The 13,994-nt window shown below is 34.2% G+C and overlaps 1 protein-coding gene across 2 annotated transcripts in view; it reads left to right on the top strand.

Annotated features, from left to right (window-relative positions):
• Positions 1-13,994, top strand: part of LOC115214949 (polycomb complex protein BMI-1) — a 105,838-nt gene that overhangs the window by 57,359 nt on the left and 34,485 nt on the right. Inside the window, exons 4-6 of one of the 2 annotated variants that reach the window (XM_029784041.2) lie at positions 4,764-4,819; positions 12,142-12,183; positions 12,977-13,085. In XM_029784041.2, coding sequence (XP_029639901.1) covers positions 4,764-4,819; positions 12,142-12,183; positions 12,977-13,085 — 207 coding nt within the window. Of the gene's footprint in view, positions 1-4,763; positions 4,820-12,141; positions 12,184-12,967; positions 13,086-13,994 lie in introns of both variants that reach the window. The other variant, XM_029784040.2, reaches the window with a different exon arrangement.

Below are 13,994 nucleotides of genomic sequence, written 5' to 3'. Positions count from 1 at the left end.
CTATGTATGTTCATAGCATACATAGGGTACCACATATGAAGGTTATACTTTTTCCTTTCCTGCATATCAAGTAAGACATTTCCCTGGGGCTACCAAGTTTCTGTCTTCTTCACTAGCTAAACTAAAATCTTAATTTTCTCTAAGTTTATCTTGATGCCTTTTGATTGAAGATTTAGCTTCCACACCAGGAATTTCTTCTCTACTACTACTACTACTGTAGATTCTGCTTTGAAAACTAGACCATCTGCATATAGGAGTTCCCATGGACAGTGTTGGTACCATGAGAAAAACTCTCAGTACACTTTGTAATAGTGGTTGATTACAGGAAGGGTATCCAGTCATAGAAATGAAGCTAAATGATTTGTAGAAGCACCAATCTATGGAAGGAGTGACTTTCTATAAGAAATGGCTCAGACTATGACAACCTGTCTAACTCACACACACACACACACACACACACCCATATGCCTTACCTGAATAGGAAATCTGCAGCATGTAAAATTTTACATTTATTTAGGAATTCTAGGATTTTATTGAAAGATGTATTTTTTTTACTATTATTATTATTATTTGCTTTAATATTTCATTGTAGGAATTAATTGCATGATGTCAACACACATCTGTTTTCATTTTCTTTCTTAAATTTTTTTTTTCTTGCCTGGAATAGGAAAGGAATTTCAAGACCAAGTAATTACGTACATAATATAGATTATTTAAAGAATTAATTTCACAAAAAATACATTACATAATATTTTATGCATAATCTGCTAATATGTGTGGCTGATATGTTACTCTGATTATGGCATTAGGTTATGTTAATAATCATATTTTTAATGATTTCTCTCATGTTAAGTTCACAATTTTGTATATGTGTGCATTTGCAATCTTTAATTTTAGGGTTTTTTTTTTTTATCATGATATAAAAAATATTGTTTTATCTCACTGCCATTATATATTTATGAGTTCTGCCTGACTGTCTTTCTATCTTTGTTTTCTCATTCTTTCTCTTCCCTCACTCACCCCCCTTACTTGTAGTCTTTATCTCTCCTTCTCTCCTTTCCTCTTAAACTGACTACATGCAATTTGATCCAGAACATTTGCTGATAATGCATGGTAATAGGTTTAAGCATATAAATATTGGAATTGCAAAATAAGCTTCAGAATTTGTCCATTGATTTTGAAGTATTGATAAAGTTTCTAGTTTAACTACACCCTTATTCATGTATTATTAGGAGTGGGGTTAAAATAATCTCAGTAGCCATTCATCTGTTTTTGTCAGTCTAGTAAATTAAGGATACTTTTGCTTAAGGACACAACACAATAACTATAGCAACCAAATGATCACTAATTCTTCACCTTAGTGTTCAATGTGTTTTCAGTGGTCCTTCACTGCCATTTCAAATGTTCAGCATATCCAGCCAGTAAAATTAGGTTATCTCCTTTGTGTGTTTGCTTGATTGATTGCTGTATATTATGCTATTTTAATTTGAATTTTGATGCATCACACTGAGAACACCAGTTTCTGTCAAATCAGAAAAGTTAAGTAACATTTTAGGTGGTACTTAACTTTTAGATACAGGTATGCTATAGGCACAAACAAGTTTACTGTGTGACATTTTGAGCAAATTCCTTGTTCTATAGTGATGTATTGATGAGTGTCTTGTGAGTGAATTTGGTTGATAGAAATTGTTGGTAATTTATTGTGTGTGAAATTCTTTAACCCTTTAGTGTTCAGATTAATCTGTCAAATGTAATTCTTACTTGTTCACATTATTTTGAATTATTCAGGTTCAAGAGGGGTGTCCAGAGTATTTGCTTATAACTGAATTTTTTCGGACAGATTGGAAATTTTGTCAGTGGGTGCTTATGTACCAGTGGTTTATAGTTATGTAACTTTAGCTGATCTTAATGATTGAATTTGACTTTTATGGACAGGTAAATTTAATTAACAAGGGTTAAAGCAATAACTTTATGGATAAACACTAAAATTGAAATTCTTAATGCATCTGTTTGACTTGTTGCTAAATTCATCCCAGATATCAACTGCCAACAATTTTGCTACTTGTCAAGTTGAGGTACATTAGTTTGAATTTATTAAAATACAGATTTTATTCTTTCTCTAGATTTCATTCAAGCATTTTCATTGAAAATAACGTACAAAACTCTTTTACTAGTCAATATACCATTGGCTATGTACTGTTATACAATTTAGTGAATACATTTACATAGCAGAATGCATCTAATTAAAAAAGCTCATTAACAAGTGAGATAAAGGTGAAAACAGGTATGTAACATACTGAAAATTGATATCTGTTTCTCCCTTTCACATATTATTTGTAATAAAATTAAAGGAATATATGATAGTATTACTATCAAACTACAAAATATAGTTATGCCATATTTCAATCATGAAATTGTCCAAAACACAAGGGCACTTTGCAAAATGAACACATAAATTAGGTCTCAACCTGATATTCTTTTGCAGGTTTTCTTTTGTGCTGTGAACACACACTGCAAACTTTTTTCCTTCCATTTATTTTTTCCACTTTATGGGAGTCAATATTTTCTCTCTTGACATCCACCTCAGTTAATTTTGCTTTCCTCCCAGTTTTGTGCTTTCTAGAAGAAATCCTTCACATAACAGAGATGCGATGTCAATCCCAAATTTCAAATGGTCATAGGCCGTTGGTGGCAGAGGTACCTTCTGGCTTTTTACATAAACAATATATGAATTAACTATAGTTAGACATAATGCTATATCAGGACTTATACCTTATATCAGGATTCCAGTAGTTTCACAGTCGAGGAAGCAGCTTGAAACCAAACATAATGTTTATAGTAAAAAAAGCTTGTATATCCACAGTATCAGTTGGCTGCTATAGTGGATCAGGTCTTCCACTATTAGAAATTATGTGTTGAGCATATTTATTTGTTTCCTCCACGACAGTTTCAAAAAAAGCTTTTCAGTAAAAATAAAAATGAATAGTCCAATGGTTGAGCATTTGGAGGTGGACTGTATTGTGGACTAATCTTTTCTGTGAAATTGGAAATTGTAGTTGATGTAGTAATCTTCAACCATATTGCTGTAATGTTTTCAATATCATTTTCATCCTTTTCATTATCAAGATATTCCTCGTCTGATGAAATTTCGTAAATATCAGTATCAGATTCATCCGAAGGCAAATCACTGTTGTTCTCATTTACATTTTGTACATCATCAAGAGTAAATAAAACCTTCAAAGTCGGAATCACTACTTGCTGATGGCCATATTGTTAAAAACTAAGATAGAGACTTTTTTTCAAATTTTGAAAAAACCAAGAAGTCTCAAAAATTTTGTGGTATTTTTACTTGAATAAAGGCAGGAAAGGCTTTATCTCACATTAACTCAAAGCTATGAGAATTCAATAACGTGATTTGTTTATTTTTTTAGTGATTTTGTAGAGGAATTGGATACGGCTGGTCTGAACACTAAAAGGTTAACTGTTGCTATAGCATAGCCAATCTTGTCACAGGCTGTGCAAAACTGATTTTATTTTTTTCCATTCCTTGTTTATATTCTTTGCTGACATAACAACTTGAGCTTCATTTTAGAACATTTATGGAATGAATAATCCTTTACTTGGGGTGTGAGTAAGAGTTGTCAATGGGAAGAACATTCATTTAGTTAAAAAAATCCTGCCTTGAATAAGCCCTTGGTCTATTTGTGTTAGCATGGGAAAATAGATATTGAATGAATGAATGAGCATTTGTGTATTTATGTATGAACACGAAAATATATGTATTTTTACTTCCAAAAACTATCTAAATTTTTGTTATAGTCATAATGATTTTTTTGCTAAAAAAATCTGTCAGATCTTCATTTCCAGGGCTTCATGAAAGGGAAAATTTTTTTGCATAGCTAAAAAATTAAAATTAAGATTTTAACTGGGGAAAGTGAAACACAAATCCTACCAGGTCCACTATGCCTTTTGTCTTTTGAAGGTCAAAGTACCAGTCAAGTACTGAAAATGATGTTATCAACTGCTCCCCCTCATCTCAAAATTGCTGTCCTTCTGCCAAAATTTTAAAAACCATTATTATTATTGAACTGGCAGAATCATTAGCATTCTGGTCAAAATGGTTAGCAGTATTTCATCAGTCGAGGTCAACTTTGCCTTTGATCCCTTCAGGGTCGATAAATTGAGTACCTGTGAAACATTGGGGAGGATGTAATCGACTAGTTCCTTCCCCAAAACTTTCATATCTTGTGCCTTTAGTAAAAAGGATTAATAATATTATTATTATTACCATCATCATATCATGCACTCAATAAAAATAAAGAACACAAATGTTATTTATTTCGAATAACTGTTTTGCGAATAATTATTTCCATACAATTGTTTTCAAACAATTTTCATGATACACCAGCAATACTTTCCTCTTTTTGTGATAGTTATTCTTTGACAATATTGTTAACAATTAAATGGTACTTTTTATATCTAGCAAGATTTCTTAATATATTGTAAGACAGCATTAGCTTATATATCTTTCTCATATATAATTAAATAGCATTTGAATTAAATCTAAACATTTTAAGCAGTTATCAGATTTTTATTAATAAACATCAAAACAGAAATTGTTAGCATTTTTTTTTAATAAAGCCTCAATTGAAATAAAAAATCTGTGTCTAAAATATTTAGTATCCCTATATTGTGTTTTACTTGCAATTAATATAATAATATTGGTGAATCTAAAAAAAGATAATCCATTTGTTATTTTCCAGGGCTGATGAAACTTTACAAGACTTAGTGTATAAATTGGTTCCTGGCCTTTACCGAAGTGAGTTTTCTGCATATTTACTTTTCCCTTATTCAATTTACTCCTTTCTTCAAATATTCATCTATAGTGATGTCATGGTAAATTCATAGGATTTTCATATCTAAATATTGATTTTTTTATTGTTGTAATACTGTTATTCATTTTCTTTTTGTTAGGGTATATTCTTCACAAAATGGTGATGTAATACCATTATTGCATACTACTAGCCTTTAATTGTTTTCATAGTTTTGAACTTTGAAATTAACTTTGCCATCATTTTTTTTTTTATGCCAAACCTATGTCTGTCCATAACTGTATATATATGTACATATATTTGTGTTCAAATATCTTTTGTCTTCACATTCCTTCTATTGTATTCTTTCTCCACCTCCTCTGCTCTTTTCTTTGTCTTTTTCTCTGTGTTCACTCTCTCTATTTCTTTCAGTCATGTTTCAGCCTATCCTTGCTCTCCCCTCCTCTACATGTACTTCCTTTTGTGATGAAGGATTGACTTAATGTACAATGAATGAAAAATCTGTATTGCTCATCTTCTGATACCTGTCACATGACAACATTGCTCCATACTTCTCTTACATTTCCATTTATTGACACAATTACCAGATTCAGTTGTTGGCAATCTTTTACATAAAACAATGGTTTTTTTTTTTTTCTTTTTATACAGAAGCTGTTATGTTAACATACTATGCTGCATAAATGTGTGTGTAGACGTACGTATGTGTTAATGTGTGTGTTTAGATGTAAATAGATAATATATATGTGGTGTGTAAATGTAAGTATATATTTATGTGGAAGTATGTGTATGTATAAATTGCTTTACAGATTTTTACCCAAACAGTATCTTCAATCTCACAGTATTCTTCATCAGAATATTGGGAAACTGGCTCCTTGATTTATGACATGGTGCATGTGGTGTGTGTGTGTGTAACACATACATATACATACACATGTACCTACATCTAGCTATATATATACTCACATATAATCCAATGTTTATGGAGATGAGAAATTAAATTTATTCTTTGTGCAACTTTCTTATTGACGTTATGAATAATATTTATATGCAAATGGGTTGTACAGTAGTAGAACCTAACAGCAAGATAGTCTACTAACATAGAATTTGTGTATGTATGAGCTTATTTGTAAGGTTATGGATGACTAGTCTTTAAAGTATTTTGCGAGGAAGTAATGGTCCCCGCCTCTTAATTGTGTTAAAGATACTACATCTGCTTAATGACTCTCTCATCACAACTTTGGTAAGAATGTTGTCAGATTTCACTGGAGGACTAATATGACATGCCTTGAATTGTCATCCATATTTGGTTGAAATAATATTATCCATTTCATCATTGAACTAATATTGTCACTTTCCTCACCATATAAATATTTCTAATTAAAAATTTAATTTTTTTTTTTATGTATTGATTTTAGTTTCATTTGTCACATTAGCCTATTTTAGGGGAAGTGGCATATTGGACAATCATGTCTTTCCCAATGGTGTTCACGATACAGTTAAAACGGCAAACTGACAGAATCAACATCAAAGTATCAGATGAAATGCCTTGCAGTTTCATTCTTGCTCTCTGTACTCTGAGTTCACATCTTGTCGGCTTTGCCTTTTTTCAGTTTCATCATCATCATCATAATCATCATTTAACGTCCTCGTTCCATGCTGGCATGGGTTGGACGGTTCGACAGGAGCTAGTCAGGCAGGAGCCTGCACCATAATTATGTGTCTGTTTTGGTGGGCTTTTTATGGTTGGCTCCCCCTTCCTAATACCAACCACCAAGCAGAGCAGATTGAGTGCTTTTTATGTGGCACAAACACAAGCAAGGTCAGTTTTGGCATTGTTTTTACAGCTGGTGCCCTTTCAAACACCAAGCACTTTACAGTGTAGACTGGATGGCGTTTTGAAGTGGCACCAGTACTGGAAGGATCACCAAGCAACTTGTAAGACAAAGATCCTTTGAGAAGGAAGGGAGCATTTGAGGAGGTGATCTTGTGTCAGCTGATGAAAGGTTATAAAGAGACAGAAACAGGAAAGAGAGAGAGAGAGAGAGAGAGAGAGAGAGTAGGAGACAGCAGGAGTGCAAGAGAGAGCAGGAAAGAGATGATGGCAAAATGCTGGGCATACTCACAAGGGACAGGGATTGGAATACAAATAGGAAGGTCAAGTAAAAGAAGAGAGAGATACATGGTGGCAAGTGTCAGAGCATTGCCAAAGAAGCGTGAGTAGAGTGTGGGCAGGAGGAATGCAGTGAGTGGTGAAGAACCTGGGTGTATAGAGGGGTTGGCTACCGGCTAGCAATGATACAGTGAACAGGGTTCTAAGTAGAGGATTGAGGAGTGAGAAATAAGCATGGTACATGAAGGAGGAGATGTGGGGAAGAGAAGAGATGTAGTTTGGTTTGTTACAGTTGGATGTGTGAAAAGTTTTCTTGTTAGATGTGGGTGGAACACACAGCTATTCTAGAACTTGGTTTCTCTATGTGCAGGTCTTCTCAAGAAACTCATATGACCAGTCATCTCAATCCATTGTCATTCCCTCCATGAAGCCCAACATTCTAAGATTGGTCCTTACCACTTCAGTTATGCCTATAAATAAGATACTGGATCAATACTTGGACTTATTTCTCTGCCTCTCTCTCTCTCTCTCTCTCTCATATAATTCAGAGCTCAGTTTTGTCACACGGTGTCACTCTGACTTGATCTGAGAATTACATTAAGAGTACACATGACTGTCAAATACTCAGTTGCTTACGCATTAATTTCAAGGGTAGGAAATCTGATGGTCAGGTCCAGCAGACTACCTACCACTAGTGATAGGAAGTAAAGTGTTCTCAACAAAGGGTACAACAGCTGCATGGCTAATTCACTGAGTTTTTTTTAGTACTGCTTGTCAGCAAATTGAATTTATTAAATGAGAACTTGAGTAGTGGATGTTTAATTGGGATCAAAGTATTTTCTTTGCTTTGTGTTACCATTTATACTATGTTTCTCACTACAATCTTAAACCAAGCAAAAATGAATCATCCATTAATAGCTATATAATGTCAAACGGAAAAACTTTCAGCAGCGAAAAATATAAACTGCTATAAAACCAATTGTAGGGAGTAGTAAGAACGGTACAGCGGGACGAATGGAATGAGTTGGTCACTATTAGTAAGGTGACATCAGCCAGTATTGAGAGAGTACAAAGAGTACGTGTAGACCGTGTTGATAGTTATGTCTGTGCTGATATAGTAATTATACTGTGATATTGAGTGGACGTTGTAATGATCCAACCCTTTGGGGATAATAACACTATACAACTGGGGGGTCATACAGTGCCAAATAGAAACATCTTATTGACAACTGGGAATATAACAATATCTGTCAGAGCAACAGCTGTTGTATAAAGGCAGATTCAACAGTAGCAAAAGACCATTTCATAACAGTGGTGACAAGGATAAACCAATTCATGTGGAGTTAATAGAAACTCAAAGAGGATTTAAACAACTCATGAGAAATTGATAAACTCAACGAGGATAAACCAATTCACTTGGAGCTAATAAACTTACAAAATTTGTTGTACGAATTTTAAGAAAAATTGTAAGACTATGGAAAATTTGTTGGCAGGTTTGTTTAAATTGCAAAATCAGCAACAACATCTAAATGAACAACAACAACAACAACAGATACAACTGCAAGAACAATAACAGATGCAACATCAATTAATATTACAGCAGTAAGTGCTGCAATTACTGAAGTCCTCAGGAAAGCCAGAAAAAGTTTTCTCGCCAGACTATGTTGTGAAGTCAATTACTAAATTTAAATATGAATCTGATGAAGGAGTTTGCTTTGAGACATACTACAGATGATATGAGCAAATCTTTCAGAAAGAATATAAAGACTGGGATGGTGAGATGAGAATGCACTTAATCTTGAAAACTGGCAGCAACAGAACATGAACAATACAGTAATTATGTACTCCCAATAAAACCTCCAGAGATAAACTTTAATGATACAATAGATATATTGTATAAAAGTTTCAGTGAAAATAGTTCATTGTTTCAACACTCGTTGGAAGTGACTGAACATAGAGAAAAACAACAATGAGGATTACATCACATATGTTGGTAGAGTAAACAAGGAATGCAAGAAGTTTAAACTGGATGATTTAACTCCAGATATGTTCAAATGCCTGAATTTTACACAGGGACAACTGCCGAAAAGGATGCAGAAGTCAGAACCAGAATTCTTGCAAAGCTGAAACAAAGCCAGGATGTAATCCTGCAAAAAGTGTCTGAAGAATGTGAAAGGATACTTAAGACACAACACAGAGGAAATTGAATGTAGAGATTGTTTCCAAGTAAAACTATTGTGAAATAATCTGAAGAGAGATAAAACACAACAAACATTGGGATATAAACCCATGTTTTGCATGTGGTGGTATGCACCCGAGGAAAAATTATCCATTTAAAAAAGTGAGTTTTCATTTTGGAAATATAGGACATATAAAGTCTCATTGTAGAATGAAGCTTATAAAATGTCAGAAAAAGGTATGTCATTGGAAGAATTTAAAGCTGAGAAAATTCGTAAAGGTGAAAATCAGAAATACAACTGTTGAAATGCAGTTGGACACAGGTAGTGACATTACTATTATAAACGCAAAAAATGTGGAAATATGCTGGTAAGCTGAATTTAATTAAATCTAAAATGGTAGCACATGGTGTTACAGGAAAAAAATTATATTTTTTCTGTGAATTTGAATGCAATGTAACTTTTCGGGGTGAAATGATGAAAGTAAAGATTTATGTGTTGAAAGATTCCCTTAACTTATTCAGTAGAGAATGGATGGAACTATTTAAATTGCGGAATGCACTCTTAAGCTTTCTGTGTGGAAATGTATTTGGGTCAGTCAAATGTTCAAAAGAGGCCAAAATACTGAGGCAAAAAATTTTTTTAATTATTTCCAGATGTTTTTGGAAGAACTGAGTTGCTGCACAAAAACAAAAGCTAAGATCACAGTAAAACAAGGTACAACACCGGTCTTTAGGCCCAAACAGAATGTGCCATTTGTGGAAATAGACTGGGTTAACAAAGAACATAGATCGGGTTCACAAATAACAAACTATGAGCCTGTGCAGACTTTTTGCCCAATCTGGAAGAAGTGTTTGCAAAATTAAATAGAGGGAAATTCTTCTCTAAATTAGACCTCCCAGAGGCATATCTACAAATACAAGTAGTGGAAGAATGCACACATTTGTTAACAATCAACATACACCGTTTAAATGGCTTCCCTTCAGAATAAAAGTGGTTCCTGCCATATTTTAGCAAATGATGGATGCAATGCTGAGTGATTGTGATTTCGTTTTTGCCTGTCAGCATGATATTTTGATAAAGAGTAAGTCACAGGAGCAACACTTAAAACATATTAAAAGAGTATTCAAGAAAATAAGCAAATATGGGTTCAGATTAACGAAAGTAAAGTGTGAACTCTTGCTGGAAAAAAAAACAAACTTAGGACAAGTAATTGATGACCATGGTACGCCATTTGTGTCTAGCAAATTTTTAAAATTTTGTCAAATGTTCACAGTGGAACATAACTACAGCATCATACCATCTCAGATCTAATGGACAGGCAGAACGCTTTGTTGATACCTTCAAAAGAGCTTTAAGGAAAGCACGGATGCGGTAGGTCTTCAACAATTTCTAAGAGTGTACCGTGTAACACCAAATCTGAATACACCAGCAGGTTGCTCACTAGTGGAGCTGATGTTTGCAAGGAAAACAAAGTCAGTTTTTGATAAATTTTTACCTGGAAAGAAAAGAAAAAAGTGCCAGGGACAACATAGCAAGATTTTTTTGAAGTTGGTGATAAAGTGTATATGAGGACATGCAAAAATGAAAAGCAGAACTAGGAAGAGTGCAAAATTACCAAATACATAAGTAAAATGACATATTTGGTAAAAAGTAGAAAAGACATACAAAAGAGACACAGGAACCAACTGTAAAAGAGATTTATGGAAAGTGAACCAAAGAAGTTGGAGGAACTGACAGAATGGTTGTACGATATGTTCCAAGTACCAACGCCACTGCAGGTGATTGAACCCAGGCGTAATAGTGAAAAGAAAAGTAAACTTACAGAGTTCTGAAAATAGATGCCAAGAGAAAAAATATTAAATTGTTCGGGGGAAAAACAATTCCAAAAAGGGAGGTAGGGTGAATAGAAATATTATTGCTAAATAAAATGACATTTCCTAAGAAAACCTTAGAAGGGGAGATGTAGGGAATTAGTAATAATGGTACACTCCTCCCACGTGACAAGTGGAATGAGTCGGTCACTATAAGTAAGGTAACGTCAGCCAGTATCGAGAGAGTATGTGTAGAATGTGTTGATACTCATGTCTGTGCCGATATAGTAATTATACTGTGATACTGAGTGGACATTGTAATGATTTGGAGGATAATAACACTATACAACTGGGGGTCATACAGTGCCAGATAGAACCATACTTTTGATGACTTCAGAATATAACAATATCTGTTAGAGCAACAACCATCATACAAAGACATACAACAGTGGCAAAAGGCCGCTTTATAATACCAACATTAATTATCACTTACCAAAAACTTTCAAAAGTTATTACCAAAAGTAATGTAAACATAGGCATAACTTTTCCATTAATTGACATAAATTGTTTAAATGGAGAAGAAGTGTGACACCTTTCTATGGAGTGAACCATCATTTCTGGATCATGAAGATACGGTCACTTTTCACTCTCTGTGACCAAATCAGAAAAATTGTCCTCATTTGCTTCAAGTGCTATCAACAGATTAGAGCAGGCTTCCACCTTTCTTTTCTTCAAATCGGGTGTCAGCCATTGTCTTATACACATTCCAACAAAGCTTTTCATTATCTGCTGTAATATACTATGACCACAGTCAAGCTATGCGGCAAGCTCAGTCAAAGTATCTGATTGAATGCATTTATTTTTTTAATTTCAGCATAGTTTTGATGTTGTCTTTAATCTTTTTGATATCGAATTTTGCTGAGTGATTTAAGATTTTAGTTAAAATGGACTTAACTTATCAAAAGTTAGTTCTGTTTCATAAAGAGAGACAGAGAGCTTCTGCAAGCATAATTCTGATTCCAAGTTTAACTTGTTGCTTCATTTTACATATGTTACTGATGACCTTTTGGGAAAAGCTTCAGCATCACATCATCCCATACCTGCAATTTATAGATTATATAGGCTTCTTGCCTTGTAAAAATGAAATCCTCATTCTTTATCCATTTATTTGCTATATTCATCTGCAACTTCTTATTTCTACATTTCAGATGAGATGAAACGTCGTCGAGATTTCTATGCCAGCCACAAAGGTATGATTTTCATTTTCATATTTATTCGTGTTAACATAAATGGTTAAAGTGGTATGTTGGTAGAACTTGTAGAACTAGTAGAAAGACAAATTACATACTTTACAATTTTATTTTTACCACCAAATTCATTCAGAGCCAAACAATTTTGCCTTTAATCAATCTAACTCCATAGTTAAAATGACTACCAGTGATATACTGAAGTCAGATTTGACTAAAAACAACGACGCCGTGGAGATCTCATTCTTGCTTACAACATCATAAGCGGAAAGTGTAACCTCTCGAAAGAGTTGTTCTTCACTCCTGCTCCAGAGCGTCGGCTGCGGGGTCATTCCGAAAAGCTCTATCTGCGATGATTTTATCTCAATCAAAGGAGAGGGGCTTTCTCTGTCAGGGTTGCAGATCCGTGGAATAAGCTGCCAGACAAGATGGTGAAGATGCCGACGACCGCTCGGTTCAAAGTCTCCCTTGACCTCAAGTGGCCTGAACTCTTTACATGAACACCACCCTGTACATAATTCCATGTCCCCCTACATGGCCTTGCTTTTTGCTTTTTGAGCCAAAAAATTAACTAACTAACTATTACAGTTAGCAGTCTACAAGTACATTGACCCAAGCTGCCAAATATTGTCATAATCCAAGACATGCTGTGGGTGTGTAGGAATCCTAAACTGCTGTGCAAGTTTCTGTCAATTCCTCTGATAATGACTGTATTTAAGAATCTACACTTATGGGTAGGTTGTGGGGGTTATTTGTTAATAATCAACTGCATCTGTATGGTTTTTAGTACATTTAGGCAATCACACAGCACAGACTCCAGGTGAAGATAGAGGTGATGAAGCAATTGAACGTCTCATTTACACTGAAGATGAGAGGGTTAGTCTTTCACTGGAACTTCTCACTGGGTAAGTACCTAATGTTTTACTTATAAGTTTTCTCAGTTTTACATTCAGTGTTGTTTTTCGTTTCTTTTCTTTTCTTTTTGTTGTGTGTGTGTGTGTTGAAACAGTTTAGATTCTATATTTTATTTAACTCTAATGCCATCAGAACGAGTATGCAAATGCACAAATGACACTGCTTTATTCTTTGTTCCTTGCACCTGTGATATCTATCCCAGGTGAGAAACTCATAGTTTTATAGTGGATCAACAAATTCTAACAAATAATTAAATGTTACTTCGTGTATTGAGTGTGTGTCTTTCATTTGTCCATGTGTATGTGTAAAAATGGGGCTACACTGCAAAGAAAAGAAAGAAGAAACTTTGAAATGTTGAAATTATGTGTAAATAAGATCTACACCAAGTATAATAATCAACAGAAAAGTCAGCTATTGAAGGGATGTTACATGGTCAAAATGAATATTAAGAATGTGAAGCAGCTCAATCAGTTATTTTCACTGAGATGCTGAAAATTTAATGAAGTAGTACTCAAGAAACTCACTCACATAGTAAGCCAGGTAATACAGAAAAGTTCCAACCCTAGTGACATGCATAGCTGTATAATCATCAGCTGCCACAAGTAGATGCCTTAGAAAGAAAGAAACTACTACAGAGGTATCTAACCCATTGGCTAAGTTAGGAAAGAACCATCTTAGCTCAGTTGTTTAAGGAAAAAATTCACTTACATGAGATTCGATTCTGATTTGTTCCAGATTGCTTTCTTCCCCGGGAGGCAAGAGAAATTTTTAGCTCATATTAAGCTTCTAGTATCAATTGTTCTGGAGTAGGCTTTTGACAAAGCATTGCAATCTATAGCCTGATAGCCTTTCAGAAAACGAGGTGTAGATGAAGGGCAGCTGAGAACAGTTAAAGCCAC

The sequence above is a fragment of the Octopus sinensis genome, linkage group LG8 (genome assembly GCF_006345805.1).
Source record: "Octopus sinensis linkage group LG8, ASM634580v1, whole genome shotgun sequence".
Taxonomy (NCBI): Eukaryota; Metazoa; Mollusca; class Cephalopoda; order Octopoda; family Octopodidae; genus Octopus; species Octopus sinensis.
The sequence above is the reverse complement of the archived record's forward strand: the minus strand, read 5'-3'. Positions and strand labels throughout refer to the sequence as shown.